The sequence below is a fragment of the Equus przewalskii genome, unplaced genomic scaffold, assembly GCF_037783145.1.
Source record: "Equus przewalskii isolate Varuska unplaced genomic scaffold, EquPr2 ChrUn-13, whole genome shotgun sequence".
NCBI classification, from domain to species: Eukaryota; Metazoa; Chordata; class Mammalia; order Perissodactyla; family Equidae; genus Equus; species Equus przewalskii.
The window spans coordinates 6,763,838-6,787,646 of NW_027228750.1; the positions used below are offsets into that span (position 1 = coordinate 6,763,838).

At 36.9% G+C, this 23,809-nt stretch overlaps 1 protein-coding gene across 1 annotated transcript in view; it reads right to left on the bottom strand.

The window, feature by feature from the left end:
* Positions 1-3,604: 3,604 nt before the first annotated feature.
* Positions 3,605-23,809, bottom strand: part of CAPZA1 (capping actin protein of muscle Z-line subunit alpha 1) — a 45,512-nt gene continuing 25,307 nt past the window's right edge. The window contains exons 4-10 of the mRNA XM_008532953.2: positions 21,334-21,397; positions 16,391-16,597; positions 13,025-13,104; positions 12,339-12,417; positions 7,374-7,445; positions 5,621-5,683; positions 3,605-5,232 (exon numbers count right to left, since the gene is read on the bottom strand). Of these exons, the coding sequence (XP_008531175.1) occupies positions 5,092-5,232; positions 5,621-5,683; positions 7,374-7,445; positions 12,339-12,417; positions 13,025-13,104; positions 16,391-16,597; positions 21,334-21,397 (706 nt within the window). The 3' untranslated portion in view covers positions 3,605-5,091. The remainder of the gene's footprint in view (positions 5,233-5,620; positions 5,684-7,373; positions 7,446-12,338; positions 12,418-13,024; positions 13,105-16,390; positions 16,598-21,333; positions 21,398-23,809) is intronic.

Here is a 23,809-nt window from a genome sequence, read left to right on the forward strand (position 1 = left end):
TGTTCTTCAAAGTAATTCCTTGTAGGAGGCCACACCCTCAATATGACCTAGTGTGAAGAATATCCAGAACCCAGGTCATGCAAGCTGGGCTACCTTTTTGCCTTTCCCCAGGCTACCAACTAAAGCCAAGAATAACAGGCTGTAGGCAACAGGAAATGCAATGTCACTGGGAACCAAAAATACAATGTGGGATGGACAAAAGTGGGGAGGGGGAGGTACATTATGTCTTAGAAATTGATTATGCAAAGTAGGGGAAAGAACTAGAAAAGTACCCACAGATTATACCATTTTTCTTTCCCAATTACCTGATGAAGACTGAGAGTAGGAAAGACAGTGAACTCCTCAAAATTGCTTTGTTACTTACCATTTCAAAAACCTACTTACTATCCACCAAACCCAAACTGAATGTCTGCCTCCATTCTGGGCAGCAAATCTAAATTCCCTTATTCTTGGATACATAACCTCCTATCTCTGGTTAGGCCTATCTCTTGGATGTTCTAAAAACACACAAACAGCTGTGAAAAGTAAAAACTTGGGTACAAATGTGATGTTATGTGGCCTTGGTTACAACGGAACCTCTCTAACCAGTTTCATCTGGAAAAATACACTTTACATGGAATTGTAATTGTTTTTTCACACTTGGATGTCTAGGTGTCTAGAATGGTCTCCCCACCTTTCACATACAGCTCAGGTCTCACTTCCTTGGATCCTTCCCCATGTGCACTTAGAAGAATCTGACTTTAAATAAGTAATAAGGTTGATTTTAGTATGGGTCCAAATAACACTGAAGGCAATCTGAAAGTTAACTTTGGCCAGCAGTGTTACTGGAATAAACCTATGGCCTCCTAGGATAACTACTTTGGAGAAGATTAAAAGCTCCATATTTTCTTAATTCTCATTACTCCAGTTACTTGGGTTCTACAGTTTGGCACTGAACGTTCTTTAACTGTATTCTAACCAGACTGTATGTACTAAGGCAACCAGAAACAGCCATTAAACTGAAATTCTGAAATTGGTCAGTCTACCATAGACCAGAGGAGAGGCCGTGGCTGGTACAGTGGATCCTCATTATTTGCAGATCATGTATTTGCCAATTCACCTACTCACTAAAATTCGTAACCCCAAAATCAATACTTGCCGTACTTTTGCAGTCATTCATGGACATGTGCAGAGCAGCAAAAGAATTTGAGTTGCCCAATGAGCACATTTCCAGCTGAAATGGAACAAGGTATCTTCTGCCTTCTTGTTTCAGCTCACATTATAAACAAATGTCCTTTCTGTGGTCACATTTTTTGAATTTTTGTGCTTTTTATTAGTGATTTCACTGCTTAAAATGGCCCCTAGGCCTGTCTACAGATGTCTAGTGTTCCTAAGCACAAGAAGGCTGTGATGTGCCTTACAGAGGAAATTCCATGTTAGGTAAGCTTCGTTCAGGCATGAGTTATATAGTGCTGTTGGTCATGAGTTCAATGTCACTGAATAAACAATGTATATTAACTAAGATGATTTAAATAGAAACACACACGAAACAAGATTATGTATTATTCAGTCGACAAAAGTATTGTGACCATAAGCTCACAGGAACCTTACCCTGTATTTCTCCTTGGAGCAATGTTTCAGTATTTGCTAATTCAGTTTTTGCTGGCAACTTTAGAGAACACAACTACAGTGAATGATGAGAATCAACTGTATATATTCTTATACATAAGAGTGCTTTTTGATACTGATAAATAAATGAAAAGCAATAATATATATTGGAGTTTATGAGGAAGCCATTTGTGTAAGACTAATTTGGCTGAATCTTGTTTTTCCAAAAGGGCCTGACGTGGCCTGTTGAGCATGCGTTGTATATCTGCTTTAAACATTTACTATGTCCCAAAGACAAGAATGATGCCCTTAAAGATAGGGATGTAACTTCCACCCCTAGATCGGCATTCTTTAAGGATAAGCATCTCTTCCTGGAAACTAAGGATTAATTACCATCCTGCTATGCTCACCTTGTGACCACTGATCTGCTGTGCCAGCTAAGCATCTCGTGACAGTAGCAAAAGATATACTCCTGTCATGTGTGATGTAAGCTTTGTTCCAAGATGGTATATAACCACTCTGTACACCACACTTCTTTGGTGCGCTTCCTTCCTTGGGGAAAGGTGGCTCTGGGCTATAGTCCTCAAACTTGGCTCATAATAAACTCACCCCAATTTTGATTTATAGATTGACTATGGAAGTCGTGTTGACAATTCTCTGAATTTGAGGGGGTGTGAAATTGGTTTCTGCCATCAGAAGGTTTAGATCTACCTTGTCTTCTTATGCATACCCCATCTGTTCTAGGGAGAATTTTAGTTAGTTTAACTTATCTTATGGGACCATCCAGGTTTGTTCTCTATTTACCAATCTTCCTTTCTTATTCTTTGACTTCCCCAGTAGTAGGTAGCTTGGTAGTTCTATATACAATTATAAATTCATAAATTGGCATTCAGGTATCTATCATTCTTTTGTGAGTTTGGAAAGAATGCGCCAAGGTTTGCCAAGTATCCTATGAACCTAGGTGAGTCCAGCATCAAAGTTCTAGATTATAAAACAGAGAACAGGCACTGAAAATAGCCGACTAAGAGGAGCACAACCATCCAGGCTCAAATGAAACAAACAGTCTTCAGCAGCGTAATTTCAAACAGACAAGTGAGGCCTCACAGAAAAGTCCTTTCCATCTGGCTGGGAAACCTTTGCCCTAGGATACCATCAGCTGATTTCAGCAGCATGTGATAAAATAAGACACAATTCAAGCAAATATTCTGTTGAAGGAGGTTAAGGAAGTCAGGAAGTCTCTGCAGGACTTGGCAAGGAGGGTTGACTTCCTCCCAATTAATACAAGTAACTAAGGGCTTTAGATAGCCAGGAGATTAAGAGTTTTTATGCAACTCTGTATGGGTTAAGGAAATCGATGGGATACCCTGGGGGCAGGCTGACAGAGTTAATAAGTTAAAGGAAAAGGCAAGAATGTTTGAATTTGTTTGCACTACAAGTACAGTATAGTACAGCTGAATGTCCCTCAAAAAGGTGGGAATTTTTACTGGCCTTGGATGGAGGTGAAGCACTGTTTGAAGCTTCTCTGGTTCTCTCTTGGGAACCAGGATAAAAGCCTTTCCCACATGTCTGTAGCTAAGCCAGACTTTTATGGAAGGAAAGCAGCAGAGTTAAGTCAATGTGAAATATTACCCAAATTCAAAGTACAGGGATTCTTTCATTTCTACTTCCTGCCTAGTAACTACAACCATACTTGGACCTTGTTTTCTGAGTGATATGTAGAGAAGACAACTAGATTCTTCTTTTTGACAGAAATGAAAAACCCAAAACAAAACCTTTGAACCACCGGTAGCCTCTGAGAGAAGAGCTGTATGATCCATAGAGACACTGCTCAAACTCAAAAAAGGAAAGACCTGTTCTTTGCAAGTCTTTGGACATTCAATGAAGCTGCAATAGTTGAAGGTAGGAACCAATTTCAGAATCCCTGAACGTTCTCATCAAGTAAGATCAAATACAGTTCTACATCTTACCTTGAGAACAAAGGCTAAAGAGATGGATCAAAGAGGAGAGACTCAGACAATTTAAGAACAAAACAGGTATATTTCTATTGGACTACCTGATACAGAGGATAGTGTGGTAGGGATGGATAGTATGAATGACAAATAATACAAATATATTTTATTTGAAATAAACAAAATGCTTACACAGCTCAACGGATCACCTGGAAACAAACTCTTGCTTGACTGTATTACTGAGCAAAAACAAAGCTTGAAGCACAAACACCCTTCTTTTTTGACATGTATTTGGAGATAGGTGGGAAGACACTACTTGGTTTTTAAAAAACTGACCTTCCCTTAAGGCCTGGTCATAGAAGTGTAAACAATGTAAATGAATCCACCATTACCGGTTGTCATATCAAATCTATGTCACCTGCGTATTCTGAGATCACACATATACCTGCCAATATACCTGGGAAGGGTTGCTATATCACAGTTACATTTGAGTTCTTGGCAGGCAGGACTGAAGAGGAGCAATTTGGAACAAGTTGTACATCCTATTTAGAACAAATCACTAGTATTTCCTTAAATAACAGGTTACAATAGAAACATACTGCCTGGAAGCTATCCTTTTCACTTTGGTTCATTTTTAGTTTTTGTTTGAGATTTACATAGTAGTTTGACTCATTTGCTTACAGTACAATCCTGCCACAAAGTATTAAAGCACAAGATACCTATTACTCCTTCAACATCTGCATTTTTCAAGTTTTATACTCTACTACATCCCTAGTATGTCAGCAGTTCTTGAATATAAAAAAAAATAATAAATGGGTAAAACTCTTCTAAAAATGCAGATGTCTGTAACTATAATGGTGCTAAATGAGGGAAGACAATGAGGGAAGATAAAAAGGCAAACACGTTCATGTGCAGGGAATGTGGTTCAAGTCTTTGGATTAAAAACAACTTCCCCAGAGAAGCTGGCTATAATGGAATTTCCAGAAAACTTCCTTTGCCCCCCACCAAAAGGACCTGAGAAGTCCCAATCCAAACTTTCAAAAACTACAGTTATGAGATGCTATAAATGATGATCAAAGCAGTTGCAGAGGGAGAAGGATGAGTGTGTCTTCCATTCAGCTATAGTTTGTAGCATGGCCTCTTTAGCTGTTGGTGGATCAGTAAAAACCACTGAAGTACCAGAAGTGCTTGGAAGGACAGGGGTTGAAAAGTACTGAACCTATTACCTGTCTCTATCGATACAGGGCTTCATGGCTAGGAAAATTTTCTAAACAGTAAAACAACTCCAGGATAGAACTCTTTCTTCATCATTAAATGTGGCAGAATTAAAAAAAAATTTACAAGTAGATATAGTAAAAACAGAAAATTACAAGGCAGAGAACACAAAGGAATCAAGACAATGCTATAGGTTCAACAGTATTCCATGAGGCTAGAAAACCTGTTAACTCTGAAAGCCCTAGCAAAATACCACTCTTGTTTATAAATCACTTATTTATCATATGACCACACGTTGAATCCTTTCTTTCCACATATTGATGAATCCTACATCCAGCCTTTAAGCATTTTGCATTTCTTTGCCAATCTTGTAGCTGAGTATCTTGTTCCAGTCGATTTTGGTGCGGGTAACTGGAAGCTGCCGGCGCAAGGCCTTGAACGTGGTGTCTGACATTGTTTGATAGTTTTCACTAATTGCTGTCTGCAATAGACAATTGAAGATAAGTTGTTTGAACAGAAATGTGATGGCTGTAAATAGGAAAGTAAGTCTGTAGTTAAAGGACATGCTTCAGCCCCCTAAGAAGGACAGACAGGACATAATGTTTCTAGTAAGCTCTTCTCCAAACTCTAAAGTGGGTTAAGAAGCGCACCTATATTATTTCTAAAACTAGGGCTATAGTCCCTTCCAATGTTGAAACCTTGATTGTAAGCAGAAGACCAAGTTGCAAGGTCTACAAAGTCTCCATACTTAGTAACACTGAACAACACATGTATTTATGTTAAAAGGACACAGAGAAGTCTAATAAAACATGTTAACAGCAAAATAATAACGTACTAGATCTAGAAAAACTAGTTCCACATCTTCTTACCTGATACTCATTTTCTGCATGTTCTATGATTTTGATAAACTCCTTGGCAGTTTGAGCTTCATTCTAATGAAAGGAGGAGGAGAAAATATGAATTTTTTAAAATGTGTAAGCAATGAGTGAATAAAGATACTGAAAAGTCCATCTTTTTTTAAAGATTTTTAATTTTTCCTTTTTATCCCCAAAGCTCCCCAGTGCACAGTTGTATTTTTTTTTGTTGTGGGTCCTTCTAGTTGTGGCATATGGGATGCCACCTCAGCATGGCTTGATGAGCAGTGCCATGTTGGTGCCCAGGATCCACACTGGTGAAACCCTGAACCACTGAAGTGGAATGCGTGAACTTAACCACTTGGCTGCGGGGCTGGCCCCATGAAAAGTCCATCTTAACTTACGCTTTATAACAACTTATAGTTTATCCAGTGTTGCCATGCACATTACTTTCTTTGATTCTTACAACTCTGTGAAGTAGATCTGTTATCATCACCTTCCTTTTGCAGATGAGATAACAGAATCCTCTCAAGTGATTTGACCAAAATTATACAGCTTTTGAACGATAAAGATGGGATCTGAATCCAGGTTTTTGCCCGAAAAACCCATGCTCTTTCCAATCTACCGCAGTATGCCCAGAAGACATCATTATGATGTCTTGAAATTTTTACGCCTATATCTCTGGTTTAATATGATATAAACAAAGCCCTCAGACATATCAGTCACATGTGTTAAGCTCATATACTCCTCTATTTGCTACTTATGATATTAAACCAACCAATCACATTCTGTTTTACATGATTCAGGTACAAAATAAACTGAATCTCTCTCTTCCTTTCACCATTAAGTACAACAGAATTAAGGGTAAGAGGGTAAGATTTAACGTCTAGAGCAGTAGTCCCAAGATTCTTTCAAATAGTCAAAACTATTCTATTTTCATAATAATACTAAGACAAAGTTACTTGCCTTTTTCATTCTCACTCTCATGTGTATACAATGCAGTTTCATAGAAGCTACATGATGTGTGATGACTTCATCACTTTGAGGGCTAATGGAATGTGTGAAGCACATATGAGAATCCAGTTGTCTTTTATTAAGTCAGACATTACACAATTTATAAAAAGGTAAACCAATGCCATTCTTTTCACTAATTTTTTTTTTTGGTTTGAAAAACAGTTGTTTTTCATGAAAATGTTATTTAGGTTAACAAGTAATGGGTTTGTTACTGTTATTAATAAATATTTTTAGCATTTCTCAGTTTTAATTTCTAATAAGGATTTGATAGATATGACACACCTAAAGAAAAGCCATTTGAGGGTGTTTGATAACGTCTAGGAATATAAAGAAGTACTGAGAATGCAAGAAAAATTATGCCCCTTCTTTCTAGGTATAGAGCACCTTACTTTTTGATTGAATACTCCTAAAGATGTTCAGTTTCTCTAACGATATGGATGCAGCTCCACAGGATTTAGTCTGGCAAACTTTCCTGCCTCCTGGTATTTACTGATGGAAGATACTGCTGTTGTTGAGTAAATCTCACAACTGAGAAAGAAGGAAGTTTGAGCTCTCCAAAGCCATTAGCACTATTCTGAGTCAGACTAGGAACTAATATAGCTGGTTGGTTATAAACTCTTATAAGCTGCCAAAATCAAAGCACTGAAAACAAACTGAATTTCTAGTGGCAGAATCAGTACTCAGGATCAAAACTAATTTTTTAAAGAAAAAAAAAAGACACAAGTCAGGCAGATATTAAATATTTCACACTCACCGAAACAGTTACTGAATCCTGTACATCTTTATGACTAACCAACTGAACATTGCCATCTTCATAATAGTGAACCTGTGTGAGACAAGTTTGAGCAAGTTTATGTGTAGTTCACAGAGAAACCTACTGCTTAGACACAAATCTATGCCTTACGCCATCCCCAATCTTTATCAACTCTGAACGAATAATTAATATGACCAATGTTAATTTACAATAGTGGTTAAAATTCACAGAACATTTAAATTGAAAAATTCTCTCTTTCAAACAGATTAGAGGTTACCAGAGGGGAAGAGGGTTGGGCGGGGGCGGGGGGGGGGGCGAGAGGCATAAGGGGTAAAGGGGCGCATATGTATGATGACTGACAAATAATGTACAGTTGAATTTTCACAATGTCATAAACTATTATGACCTCAGTTAAAAAGAAATCCTCTCTTTCCTTATCAGGGAAAACTATTAATTAAGTTCAACAAACATTTTATTATATGCTTATTGCATTTCAGGTACTATGCTAGGCAGTGCAGACACAAAGATCCTAAGATTCCACTCTTAACAGTATTAAAATAATTTAAATCATGGAACATTAGCATTCCTCTGTGAAAACCAAGGAATTTTAATGGATTTTAATCCCTTACACATCTCTCCAATACTCTATCATCAATATTGGTAAGTAGATCTGATCAGGTGCAGGAAAAGCTTAATTGAGGGTTAAAGATAGGATTGAAAAACAAATATTCTACTGGTAAATTAGACTACAGAAATAAGTAAGACAAAAGCAGTTCTGAGGATATGAGGTAAAGTAGGGTGCTACAATTATGGAAACAATTAGCAAGAAGGAGGGGTACACAAGACACAGACTAACCAACCAACACCATATAAGGCTCAGGAATTTTTGGCAACTTACAAGAGAGGTTCAGTCACCTTAACATGGCTACAAACTGGTCGTACAGAACAGGATGAGAGTATCCTTTTATTAAGTGCATTTGAACAGGGTCTTGAAAATAGGAGTTGTCACCTAAGTGGACAAGGTAGAGAAGGGGATCTAGCAAGGGGATTAAAAAAACCACAAGAGAATGGAACACAACCTTTTTAGTTTAGGGAGGAACAAAGAACTCACCGCAGATGAGTATGTGTAAAGAGTAGTGTGGCAGGAGGACACTGCTATGAAGTAAGCTGGAGACAGACTGTGAAGAGCTAATTGCCTTCTAAACCATGTTAAGAATTCGGGCTTTATCCTATTATACAGGTGATGGGGACTCAGGGAAAGGGAATGTTTGAGATTACACAAGATTACACTTGTGTTATGAAGAAAATAAAGTGGAGGGAGCTGAAATCGAGGGCATAATGCTAGAACAGCAATCCAGGTAATGCCGGTTTCCTTCATCTAGTCCATACTACCAGGAGATATTTGAACAAAAAGGAATATTTTTAGAGATAAAGCAGAAAAGGAGAAGAAAGGAGCAATAATTTGCATTACTATAGCTATTATTTATTGATTCCTTACTATTTGTTAGGCACTACGCAAACATTTTACTTATTACTTATTATCTCATTCAATCTTTACAAAAACTCTGAGATAGGGACTACTGTTAATCCTATGTTACAGATGAGGAAACTGAGGCTTGAGGCAGTTTAATAACTTACCCACGTTCATATATCCAGTAGGAGAAGGAGCTAGGATCTGAATTAGGTCAAATACCCAAATTAAAGCCTTATTTAAAATGCATAATATTTCCCAATGCTATGTTTTGTCAAGAAATTAGAAATTCCCTCATCCAGGTAGAAGTAAAGTGTATCATAAGGGACTCCTCTCTCCTAAGATGTCATCAGAAGGGGATAAAAACAGCCAAGCTTCATCTAGGCAGAAACCATGATCCCATTAGAAACAAAAGGACTTCCCTGGACAACATAAACCCACTATGTAGCCTTGTTTAAGGGATAAAAATTGGTGTCTTCCCTAATGGGGACAAATAGCTGGCTCTGTCCAGACAGGCAAGAGATGCTAGACTTTCTATACCCTCTCCAAACACTTAAATTTCATCTTTTGGCTTTCTAAAAGAGATTAGAGAGGAAAAGACAATCTAACAATATACTGGAAAAGCAGGGAGTTGATAAATGCCTGTGATACATGCAAAAACCAGAACAGCAAAGATATGGGCAAAAAAGACTGGGTTAAATAATGATGACATATAAAGGCTAAAATTCCAATAGACAAGGACAAAGATATTCAAAATACAGGTGAATCACAACCCCAAACACCAGTTTTGTTTTTTTAACTAAAAAAACTGAAAGTCCAGAGGTTGAAAAGAACACTGGGAAGGGGAGAGAATACAAATAGCATGGAAGACAGTAAAAAAAATAGAGATCTGTCCGGAGAAGACACAAGAACTTGTATATTTGCAGCATATCTCAGAATCCATGCAGGACACATCTTTTTTGTCCAAGAATAAAAACTATGCAATTCGTTTGAATGTCTATCATGTTTCTCACGAATCAGGACATGGATAGGAATATAGGGTAAGGCCAATAAGTCTTGTAGTTCATGAACTCAACTGAAAATTCTAAAAATATCAATTTCATTATCTAACACACTAATGATAACTTTACTTTTTGCGGGAGGCGGGGTGGGGGGAGGAGGGATCAAACATTTTACTGAGGGGTTTGGGGGAGGAGTTGAAGGGCTGGGAGGACAACGAGATCTGATATTGTTGGCTTGGCTGGGATCTCCCCAGCTTCACAGTTGCCAAAAGCAACGAAACCTTTTCTTTTTCTTTTTTTTTGAGGAAGATTAGCCCTGAGCTAACTACTGCCAGTTCTCCTCTTTTTGCCGAGGAAGACTGGCCCTGAGATAACATCCATGCCCATCTTCCTCTATTTTAAACGTGGGATGCCTGCCACAGCATGGCTTTTGCCAAGCGGTGCCATGTCCACACCCAGGATCCGAACCAGCAAATCCCGGGCCACCGATTAACTGCTGCACCACTGGGCCAGCCCGATGAAACCTTTTCTAAGTCTCATTCACTAATAAAAATTTCAACATGACTCCAATCAACATAAATCCTCAGAAACTGCTGCCTTCCCAGAGCTACTCTTTTGCCTATAGAATAACCAAAGGGCTAAATATCTTAATGACTTTTCCAAATAACTCTCTGATTATTAAAAGATATGTAAATGAAGTAAGCCTTTCCCCAAAATGTGATGGGACACACTGTGGTTAAAAGGGGTAAATAAGGTCTGGGTACTGGGCCCTGTTATAAAAGTCTTATCAGAAACTATCACTCTTTGTGATGTGTGCTCTTAATTTATAGGTTTGCATTGGCAAAGCTGAAACACAAGTAACTATTTCCTTCTAGAAGGAAAATAAATTTACTTACATAAATTTATAATAAACTGCCAGGTTAATGCTGACGCCATAGTTACAAGAGGTCTAGAGCGTTAGGCTCCTCATAGATATGATTAATAGAAATAGAACAGTATGTTATCTTAGTTTGGGCTCCCCCAGAAGCAGACCTAAAGATTTGAAAGGAAGCAGTTTATTTGAAACGTAATCTCAGGAAGCACTAGTAAGGACTGAGGAAGTGAGACACAGAAGGGAAGAAGTATGGGTGCATTAATGATCAGGTTACAACTGTGGGCACTGGACTCTGGAAGACTGAGTAGAACATGCTTCAGAGTTACCCCACCAGAGGGGCGAGGAAGCTGGCATATTTATCTACCAACTCTTACACCACAATAAGGGCTGCTCCAGAGCTGTGAACTTAACACTTCCAGCTTGCCTCATCTGAGCTGGGCATGATCCTATAGCCAGGAAAAGTTCCCAGGAAAAGTTGCAGCTACTTGTATAGCAGGAAGCTATCGGTAGGTATGAAAAGAGTGGGTACAGACATCTATTACATATGTTTTGATTAAATTATACCATTAAAAAAGGCAACTCTTGCCAACTGTTATTAAAGCAAGACTTAATACAGTATAACAAAAGTACAATTAGGTACTGCTCTTCTCAGTTATCAGTAACTGTTTACTCTGACCTTAAGAGTTAGTTGGGCCTAAGAACTGAATCACCCTCAATTTTAAAAGTCAAACCTCTGCTAGCATATCAGAAGACTTCAGTCCAGATAGCCATCAAACGAGTTGATAAGCTCCTTATTCACCTTTCTGTATTTCCTGACACCAGCATTAGAAATCTAGTCTGCTTGGTTATTTATATTCCATTACGTGATGACACTTGACCATTCTCTCTAGTTTCTGTTTTATTTACTTGATTTTAAAATATGCTGTCACTACTGTAAAAAAAACAAAACAGCAAACCCATTCGTGTAGCTTTCTTCAGAGCTAAAAGTTAAGTTTTATATTCAGTAATGTGCTGCATAACGACGTTTCAAAGATGGACCACATATACAACAGTGATCCCACGGTGATCCCATAAGATTAGTACCATATAACCTAGGTGTGTAGTAGGCTACACTATCTAGGTTTGTGTAAGTACCCTCTATGATGTTCACACAACAACAAAATCGCCTAATGACACATTTCTCAGAACATATCCCCATCATGCAGCAATGCATAGCTGTACACGTTTATGTGCACACTTAAATGAGATGATATACACGAAAGACCCTAAGTAAGTCACAGTAGCTGCTATATAGTTACTTCTTAATAATTATTTATTCTCTTCTTTCCTAGAACTGCTGTTTGATAATTTCTGGAAAGATCTTAGGTTATCTTTGAAAAAGAAAAATAACAAGCAAGCAGTATACTCTGCATGACCATCCTTTATCAGCCCAGAATAGCTCTCTCTGTTTAACTACTTCCCCAGGAAAGAAGTTTCTATTTCCATTCACTACCATAGATCTCCCTTTGCATCTACATATACTTGTTCCTTATTTCTAATACCAGCACAAACACCAACTTGCATGTTTGTTTTAAAGATGTGATGTTTTAACATGACCTATTAACATGTTGGGATCTCACCTGAATCTTAAGTACTCCAACCACCTGGGCTGTAGGTGGTGTGATAGTGAACTTCCACTCTGATCTCCAGCGACCATTCCTATAAATTAAACACACACACATATATCACTGCAGAATTAGCAATAAGCTCAAAAAAAGAGGAGATTTCCCACTGAGACAGAGAATTTAGGGAAGAGGAAGAAAAAAGAAACAAGTCATTTCCAGTTTGACAAATGCAAAGTTCTCTCCACTCAAATTTAAGTTTGTATCCAAGTGGCCTAATCATAAGCCTTTTCTGAGTTATTTTGACTTTCATTTTTCTTTTTTTTTATATTAGAGTAGAAAACCATACCTATTCTGTTCATGGGAGGGTTTCCCACAAACAGATGGATGGGCACCTGAGTTATGTAATTAATTCAAGTATTAATACCTAAACCCAAGCAAAACTCAGACTTTCAACTGGGCATTTTATTAATCACTTATTCTCACTCAACAGTACTTTTTAAAAAGACAGATTATAAAATCTTAGAATTGGGAGAAATCTAAATGATCATGTCTAAATCCTTCATTTTGCAGATGGGGAATAGAGCCTCTAAGCCAAATAACTTATCCCAGGCTAGTTACATTAAAAACCAAGTCTCAACTGCTGGTTTGGTTTCTTTCCAATAGAAATTAAATACAAATAGAAGAGAATATTACTTTCTTACCAGAAGTTTTTGGGCTGAAACTGGTGGCTTTCAATACATGCAATAATGGTCTGTTGCCCATCTATAGTTTTAGCATAAACCTATTGTTTAAAAAAAAAAAAGTTAGACTCCGAAAACATATTTACTCTAAATGATAAACACTGTACAAAAGCAGTGTGTTAAATCGTTGGGGGAGACAAAGAATCAGATAGGATGAGCTTACAACATGGGATATGAACACAAAGCAGAACAGGTTAAGTTCTAGAGGAGACAGTGACACAATGAATACAGAGGGGAATACTGCTCCTGGTTTAGGGTACAAGGGAGGTGGCCATTAGGCTGGGCCTTACAAGACAGATGAGATTCTGATAAGCAGAGACTAAGAATAAAGGTAAGTAAACAGTTCAGGCAGGAAACTGGGGGCTTGTTCAGTGAAAGGCAATTAGTTCTGTCAGGTTAGAGAGCGTGTGTGAAGTAGACTAATGGAGACAATATAGGATGGTAGATTTAGGTGATGTAGTAGTAGATGTAAGGTAAGAAGTGTGGATTTTATTCTACAAGCAATGGACAGACACCAAAACAACAGGACCAGAACTATTACTTTGGGAGAATAACCAATATGAGTGTGCAGGGTAAAATGGAAGAAAAGCTGGTAAGTTGGTAACGAGGCCACAGAATTAATCTAGGTAACAAGTTAGGGCAGTATCAATGGGTATCAGGATGCAGAAGCACAATCAAAAGTCTAGGAATACATTGCAAGCGAAGGGCAAAAGAAAGGAAGGAGCCAAAGTACTTGTATGCTTGGATGACTAGAAAGATGGTGGTGTCATTAACAAACTGGGAAATTCAGATGGAGATGTCCAGCTAGCAGGTAGAAACACCAACTGTTATTTAGTGTGACGGAGGTGAACAGAAATGTGATTACCAAAGGAAAGCAAAAAAAATAAATAGTGCTGTATAATCCACAAAATGTTTTTACATGTACTTTCTTTTGCTCTAATAAATCTGGTGAAACACATTGTTACCATCTACAGATGATAAGGTCGAAGTTCCTAGAGCTTCTCGCCCAAGGTCATTCAGAAAGTCAGAGGTAAAGGTAGACTCCAAACACCAAATTCTGTTACTTTCTCTACATTAAATAAAGAATGAGTTTTCAAGAGAAAGAAATACAGCAATGGGAAATGCCTACATTTATAAAAGTAGGGGAGGAGAAAAGAAATAAGTAGAGACAGAGTAAGAATAATGAGAGGGTGCTGACATACCAGTCTAAGGAAAAGATAATTTCTAGAAGTAGCTGGTTGGTTTCAGCGTGAAATGCCATATACATGTCAAGGACCAAGAAAAGGACACTGGATCAGGCAATTCAGGAACCATGAGTAACCTCAAAGAACAGTTTCTATACAATAGAGACTGAAGCCAAACTTCACAGGGTTAAGAAGAGGGTAAGTAATGAGGAAATGGCACTGGTAGGAGCAGAATGTTCCCTGGTTTGGTTGTGCAGCAGACAGAGGTGAGGGCAGGGAGACAGTGGAGGAGAGGGAGGAAGGGCAGGGTGGAAAGAGGTGAAAAGAGAAGTAACTTACAGGAATTATTATGACTGAGGAAAAGGTTTTTTCCCCCTTAAGGACAAGAGAAATAAAAATATTTCTAGGTAAAGAGAAATAGATCAGAAGAGAAAACAAAGTCACAAGAAGACATCTTGAAGTAGACAGAATAGTATGAAATCAAGAATAAGGATCCTTCTTCCTCAGATTCAAGTACAATGGAAGAAGAGGAAGACTTCTGAGTGTAGAAAGAAGAGAAACAAAAAGGTTTCAAGTCATTCTCAATCCTGTTAAAATGAGGGGGATTAGATGCCTGTCTAAGGACAATGAGAAAGGTTTGGAACACACTATATGGAAAATATCATAGGAAATATTGCGATGAAATTAAGAATTACTAAGCAGAACAGATTAGGATATAAGACACTTGGGTACAGTGGATACTGTTAGAACAACTCCATGACTTTCCATAGCTCATTAGTTAGCTAAGAGAAGAAGCGAGAAAAGGACAGTAGGGTTATTCAGTATGGAAGCTTTCCAAATTAGGAATGGGTAGTGACAAACTTTGAATACGTAACAAATGGTAAGTTGAAAGTATATTTAGAATTGAATAGTCCATTTCTAAAAGAGAGTGTGTCATATCTCCCTTATCCACCATAATGAGTTTTCTCCGTTATTTAAAAAGAAAAAACCTCAAACACATAATAATAATGATATCCAACATTTATGCAGAGTTTACTTTGTGTCAGGCACTTTTCAAGCACCTTATAAGCATTAATAACTCATTTAGTCCTCACAAAAAGCCTATGAGGTAAGAACTATTATTTCCATTTTATAGATGAAGAAATTGAAGCACAGAGATGTTAAATAATTTGCCCAAGGTCACACAACTAGTTAAGTGGCAGGGCTAGGATTTAAACCACTTAGTATGGCTTCAAAGTTAGTGTTCTTAACCAATATTCCATACTGCCATTTAACTCAGTATCATTACATACTTAAAATATTCTAACCAACATTTTTCTTAATCATATGCCACAATTTTACAAAGGAGAAATCATGATAGAGCCAAATTTATCGTTTTTTTAGAGCCAAGAGGTAGTAAAAGAAAGTCACATCACCCATGATTTTTAAGACACTGTTTTGTTCAAATAGTTTTGACTATCCAGTGAAAGCATCTAAACTATGCAGAAACAGCTTTCTGCAAAAATATCTATACCCAAAAGTCATAAATGCGGCCAGTGGCTTGACAATCTTTACTTTTTTCCCATGTCCAAGCTAAAGACCTTTAAAAACTTTTTTTGGATGGATATAAGGGAATTTATTTGTTTTTAAAGATTGGCACCTGAGCTAACAATAGTTGCCAATCTTCTTTTTTTATTTCTTTCTGCTTTTTCTCCCCAAGTCCCCCCAGTACATAGTCGTATATTTTAGTTGTGGATCCTTCTAGTTGTGGCAAGTGGGACGCCACCTCAGCGTAGCCTGACCAGCGGTGCCATGCCTGCGCCCAGGATCCGAACCAGCAAAACCCCAGGCCGCCGAAGCGGAGTGTGCGAACTTCACCACTCGGCCATGGTGCCAGCCCCCAAAGCAATTTCTGATGAGTAAATAAGACAAATGTGAAATAGGTTACACTGGAGGTCTAAAATTTTTATGCACTGAGGTTTTAAAAAGGAATTTTCCATATAAAATTTTCCATTTATACCCCTTTCAAAAACTATTTAGGGAATACAATGCAGAGGAGACAGTAACTAAGAAGAAGTGATGTTTGGCTGGCCAAAGCCCCCAAAGAAGAAGGTAATGTAAGAAATAAAACACTCTGTAATAATGAAGCAAAGAGATACTTAACAGTACAGAAGCCGTTGGAATAATGATCTTTCACATAGGCCTTTAAAGCACTGTCACAGGATTCTCTCCACGACTTCAGACCTCCATCCACTTCCTCTGGCTGGGGGTCACTTGCTTCTTTCCGTAAGTGATCAAACTTAAAGGAAATTTTGTTTCTTGGATCTAAAAATCTGCTATTACCCAGGTCACCGTGTTCTGTAATTAAGACCTTCCAAAGAATAATTACAAATATGAGTAACTATACAAAAGATAGTTCTTCCTGTCACATTTTACAAAACAAATAAAAATTCTGAAGAAGACAGTTAACTTTTCATTTAGTCACATTTCTCTGTCATATCAATTTTTCAATCAAGTCACATTTTTATTCTTATAAAGTACTATGTTTATGGGCAAGTCAACTCTAAACTGCAACATTTCCCTCATTCTAACCATACCCTTCATTTCTTGGTTTCTATCTATTACCTATGTATATATACTTTATACATAGCTGTAATAACTTACATAAACACGTTTGTTATTTGTTTTTTACATATTTCATGAATCTTTTCCAGTCATTATACTTAGCATTTAAAATAGGTAATACATTTACATGGTTCAAAAATGAAACAAATATATAGTCATGTCTTTTTCTCACCTTTATTTCCCATCCATCAAATTCCTAACAAATTTCCCATTCCCCACCAGGTAACTGGTTTTACTAATTGAGAACAAGGGTTGGCAAGCTATGTGTGTGGGTACCACCTGTTTTTCTAAATAAAGTTTTATTGCACACAGTCCTGCTTGTTTGTTTTTGTATTGTCTACAGCTGCTTTCCTGCTCTAACAGCAGAGTTGAACAGTCGTGACTGACGTTATGTTCCACAAAGCTGAAAATATTTACCATCTGGCCCTTTACAGAAAAAACTTGCCAATTCTTGATTTAGAGTATTCTTTCAGCATTTCTTTTTTACAAATACAAACATGAATATGTATTCTCCACCCCGCCTTTTACACAAAAACTAGCATACTATACTGTACTTTTTTTCTTTTTTTAACTTAATGTATTTAGAAGATATTTCCATACAGTACTCAGAGAACTTCCTTCTTTTGTATTACAGCTGTATACTACTCCATTGTATGGATGTACAAAAATTTATTCAAACAGTCCCCTACCAATGGACAGTAAAGTTGTTTCCAATCTTTTGCTATTATGAACAATACTGCAACAAATGTCCTTGTATGTTTACTATGTAAAAATTATGTACATGTTTCAAGTATGCCTGTGGGATAAATTCCCTGAAGTGGGACACATAGGCCAAAGGGTAAATGCATCCAAAATTCTTTTTTTTTAAGATTTTATTTTTTTCCTTTTTCTTCCCAAAGCCCCCTGGTATATAGTTGTATATTCTTCGTTGTGGGTCCTTCTAGTTGTGGCATGTGAGACGCTGCCTCAGCGTGGTTTGATGAGCAGTGCCATGTCCACGCCCAGGATTCGAACCAACGAAACACTGGGCCACCTGCAGCGGAGCGCGCAAACTTAACCACTCGGCCACGGGGCCGACCCCTGCATCCAAAATTTTTATAGAGATTGACAAACTGCCCTCTATCAATAGGGTGTTGTACCAAGTTACAAGCCCATCAGTAGAAATTTTAATTGGCATTTCTTTTCACCTTTTAAAAATAGTCATTTATATTTCCTCTTCTGTGAAATGTCTGCTCTTATCTTTTGCCCACTTTTCTACTGGGTCTTTTCTCTCTCTCTAGTTGAACTCTATTAATTAGAGAGATTAACCCTTTGCATGTGTTTTTGGTTCCGTGTATTTTCCCCCTAATTTGCTATTTGTCTTTTGACACATGTACCATTTTTAATAATTCTACATGATATCACAATATTTACGTACCAAAGTATACTTAATCATTTCTGAACCGAGGGAGGTTTAAGCTATTTACAGTTTCTACCATTAAGAAAGCTGCTATAAATTCTACATAAATAAAATCTTCTCTTTAAAAAAAATTCATTGGAAAGAATTCATAGGTTTGAGATTCCTGTCCTTATCACCAGACTACCCTTAAAAAAGCTTGTTTGTAATGATGGTAGAAACAATACATGTAACTGTTTTCCTAAGTCTTACCCTCATAAAGCTTTCTCATTATAACTTTGTAACTTTTATAACTAAAACGTAAATATATTCACATTAAAATTTTAATCTGCACCTCCTTAATTACTATTACTAGGTGATGTAACACTTTTCCAAGTTTACTTTCTATTCCCCAATTGGGTGCAATAGGTTCATGTCTGTTGCTCATTTATCCACTGAACTCTCGGCATCATCCTTAGATATTCAAATAACCCCTTTATCTATTATGTTTGAGGTACATATTTTCTCCTTTTTAAGTCTTATTTTTAAAACTTTTTATTATGCAGAAGTCACTTTGTAAATAAACTTTTCTAATGTTTCATCACTCAAGTTATGATTCTCTTTCCATTTCCTTCCTACTAAATTTTTATAATTTAGGAAATGCCTTTAAACTCCACTTAATCTAAGCATATTGTTGACATGAGGAATCAAAGTTAGATTAATCTCAAATATTTTATCAACTGTTTCCTCTTCCCTTCTGTTTTATGATACTTAGGTTTAAGGACTCTACAAGTGTTGCTTTACATCTTTGTTTGCTAGTATTAGTGTTCCTTCATTGTTGTTCTTGATCAGAATAATCTTGTACAGTTTATTATAATTTTCATAGGAATTGTATGAAACCTATTTCAAAAACAAAATTGCCCATACCATTTATATTTCTTATTCAGAAATGTGGCCTTTAAATCTATTTAATTTTCCACTTATTTCTCTGATTAAAATGTGTGTGTGTGTGTAAGTGTATATGAACTGTGTGGCAGACTCTTGCTAGTTTCTTATGCAATATCCATTCTTTTCTCCTTACTAACAGAACCTTAAAGGTTTTCAAGAAGCAGGTGTAGAACTAAAAAAATGACACTTCTCAGCTAGGAATGATAAAGTGATATGCATTCTGGCAGTAACTTATCAGTGTAAGTTGCTTCTAGAATGGCCAATAGCACCTTTTGCACTTTCCTGCTTACTCCTTCCTGGAACACGGATTTAGTGCCCAGAAATAAAGCAGCTATCTCAAGAGCATGATAATGAAAACCATACCTAAGGATGGCAGAATAGAGAGCTAGAAGCAGCTTCGGTCTCTGACGACATCATGGAGCTGCCATAACAGTCCTAAATATTATCTCTTTACTTCTTATGTGACAAAAATAAAATCTCTATTTAGTTAACCATTGTAGTTGATTTTTTTAATATGCAGTGATGGCATCTACTTTAATAACTCACACATCTTTCCTTATTTTAGTGTCCATATAATGTCTTCTTCCTGTTTTGTTACGGCTAAGAATGTGATCTCTTCTTGACTACATTTTTAAGCTGGCTACTACTGGAATATGGGAATGTTCTTATATCATGCATCTGGATACAGATGTTATTATTTCAATAATTCCTCTACATTATTAAAGTATACAATATCAACTACAAGCAATATTTATCATTTATTTTCCAGTATTTTTGTATTTTATATTTGTAATTAATCTATTCTCATTGAGAAAATTAAGATAAGCAAAAATATAAACCAAAACAAACAAAAAATAACAAACAAAACAAATTCCAGTAATCCTGTAATCCCAACACATAGGGAGTTAACATTTTGGGGTATGTTTTCCCACATTTCCTTTTCGATGTACAACTATATACTCTGATTTCTTTGATTCTTAAGATGCATATATTCATTTCCCCCATGATTTAACATCTCATAAAATGGGATGCATCTTACACTTGGTGCATCTTAGGACTGTGTCATAGTTTGACTGGCAGTGTTTTTTTTGTTGCTGTTTGTTTTCTTTTGAGGAAGATTAGCCCTGAGCTAACATCTGCTGCCAATCCTCCTCTTTTTGCTGACGAAGAATGGCCCTGAGCTAACATCCATGCCCATCTTCCTCTACTTTGTATGTGGGACGCCTGTCACAGCATGGCTTGCCAAGCAATGCCATGGCTGCACCTGGGATCTGAACCAGCGAACCCCAGGCCGCTGAAGCAGAATGTGTGCAGTGAACCGCTGTGCCACTGGGCCAGCCCCATAACTGGCAGTGTTTTTTTCTTTCTTGGTGGTAGATAAAATGATGCATCTTTCATTGAATTTAAAATGCATTGATTCTAATACAGTATAACTGTTCATTTAAATATTTAAAAAATAAACTAGCATAATTCAACATATGTTGCCTTATGTTCTAGCTTAATACATCATGAACATCTTCCCAGATCAATATTTATATCAGTTTTCAATGGCTACATAACATTTTGGTCTATAGATATTTAATTTAATATTGGACATTTACATTACTCCAAAATTTCCAATATTAGAAACCTTGCTTCAAATAATCTTTCTACACATTTATATATTTACTTTCCTCAGATAAATTTAGTGGGCTTGTGGCCTCGATTCAGACTTTTAAAAGGCATGTGGTCTTTAGTGCCACATTGCCTTTGAAGTGTACCTTAATGAATCTGCACAGCCCTGTCATACAATGTTAATAACTATAGTAATAATGGGAACATTTGCTTTGTTCCTGTATTTGAATAGGAATACCTGTTTTCCCATTAAATATGTCTCCTGTTATTCTTACCAAGGAGAATTAGAGACAGCAGGAGAACTTGTGTAAAACTCAACTCCTTTTATTTTCACTGCTTTCGTTAGGGCCAGCTCTCTTTTCCTGTCAAAGAAACTCCTAGTTCTATCAGAGAGAGGAAGAATTTCCTAATATGTAGAATATTTACAAAAGCTATGAAAACTAAGACATGAACTTATTCAGCATCTTATCTTCAGATATCTGATTTGGTTTACAGGATTTCTACTACCTTCCAGGCATAGCCTATCTAATAGGAACAATTATTACCTGATCTTCATATCCTTCTATCTTCACAGGCGTGAACTGATCCATGTTATACTGGGCAAATGCACTGTTTTTTAAAAAATTTAAAAAAAGGGGGGGAAGGGAGAGAAAAGAATTACATATAAATAAACACAAAAGGTAGTTCACATAATAGTGAAAGAGAATGTGAAAACACTCTCTGGTGCTTTTTCCCTTTCTCTCCAGACAACTGCTTTCATCATAATGCCTTCTAGTTCTCTGAAGGAATGCTTCTTCACAGAGATCTCAGAAGTGCCCCAAGCTCTGAAAGCACCTTCTCCTCTCCACTCCTAAACTCCAACAGAGCTGCCACTCAGAAAATTCCCAAGCTTTAAGCAATCTGATTATTGTGACCTACTAACAATTTTAATCACTGAGACAGAAGCTTTCAGTAATTCAAAAGAATCTTCAATTGATGCACTATTTTGGAAATGTCATCTTCTTTATTCTGGACTGTCTGAGGCAGGAAAGGGTAGGAGAGACCGTAATTAAATGTACTGGAAGGCATCTGACATGGGGAGAAGGTGAGGTGAAAGCTGAGCATCAGTCAAGTCTCAGAGGAGAGCCTAAGGCAGAGTAGAAGTTATTAAAGAAAAGGGATATGAATAATCAAAGTGCATGTCTAATATTATTATTTGTCAAGTGCCTAGATTCATGAAACTCCACATTTTCCGTGGCTCTCTAGAATATCTTAGAAAGTAAGCTAAAGTAAAAGGCAAAAGAAAGATGGAAATAAGCTGTAGTATAAGAAAACATAATACACTTCTATTATTATAAAGTTATCAGTCTTCTCACAGAAGTCACTTGCCAAGGCAAGAGAGAAACATCTCTCTAGCCCAATTTTAACCTACTAAAACACCTGCTAACTAAATACCTCTTTGAAACTTTGATGAAAATGAATGCTGGTGTGTTTAGTGTATGTTCTTTGTTCTAAAAAGACGTACTGAAAACCACACTTCTCCACAATGCTAAGGCCTTCTCAGGTTATAGTCCTCACTCTGGCTCAAGTAAAACTCACCTTATTTCTCTTATCTATTAAAAAATAAAATAAAACACCTGCTAGACCACTGGTTTTAAACAGAGCATTAAAGTTTTCCTAGACTTGTCAAGAGAAACCAAAGTAACAAATATTTAAACTTCTTCAAATATTTAACGCTAATCTTCAATCTTCTCATTTTAAGTTACTGGTGTTTTCTTTAACAAATCCTTTCCTTATAACACCACATCTCCATGCAGCAAAATGAGTCTTAAAGACACTGGCTCTTCAGAATGGAATGAAAATTAAATGTTCATGGAAAATGGATTAATTTTTTTAAAAAAAGGTTAAAGACTAGGGAGTAAATAAGCATTCCATTCTAGGATATGTCCTAAGACTATAGATTACAAATGCCAACACTAAAATTTAACATTTAATCCCATCTCAAGTAAATGGCATTTCCATTCTACCAATTGCACGTGCCAAAAACTTGGGATCATTCTTGATTCTTTTTTTCTCTCACACTTTACATCCATCAGCAAATTTTGTAGATTAGACCTTGAGTATATATTCAGAATCTGACTCCTTCCCACTGCCCCTACTATCACCACTCTAGTCCAAACCACCACAATTTATCTCTGTCCTAATCTAATCATCTTCTAAGTAAGTACTCATCTTACTTCAATCTTTGGCCTGCTGCATAGCAGCCAGTGATAATTCTAAAATATAACCCTCATCATGTCATTCTCTGCTCAAAATACTCAATAATTTCCTGTCTTTCTGAGAATAAAATCTACTCTTTAACGTGGCCTACAGCACCCTACTTAGTCCAGAAGTGCTGGGAATTATCAGAGAATGGTTCTGGTGGTCAGAAGCATAGGTGGAAATCCAGAGAAGACGGTAAATCCTAGGTAGTTCAGGCCTCCATCATTCTATATAGAAGGGAATAATGATGAGGATGATGATTACTGATACAACATGTACTGAGTGCTTACTATGAGGACTATGGTCAAAGAACTAAAGCGCCTCATTAGAAATAAAACTGAACTCTTCATCCCTATGGAAAATCAAATATTTGGGCATAAGACCATTCTCCTTTAGCAAGAAGGTTCTTCAAGAATCTAGAGTCTGTAAGAACCCAAATATTTCTAAACATAAAGCTTTATTGTCAGTGCAGTGAAAGCACTTGAAGCTTCTGAACTGCATACCAAATTCCACTGTCACTCTTAATTAGAAATGGAACAATAGGCTTAGGATGCAATTACCCTTGGGTCTTGGCATTCCATTCCCATCCCTCCTTTAGCAGTACCTTATCAAGTGAAGTACATATAGATTTATTCTGGGTAGCTCTCAAGGATAAAACTAAGACCAATATGGCCGGCAAATTGAAGAACTTGCCTTATGAGACAGTGAATTCCTTACTATTAGAAGCATTCTGATTGGATAACCATGTATTGACAGCAAGTAGATGAGATTCTTTCTATG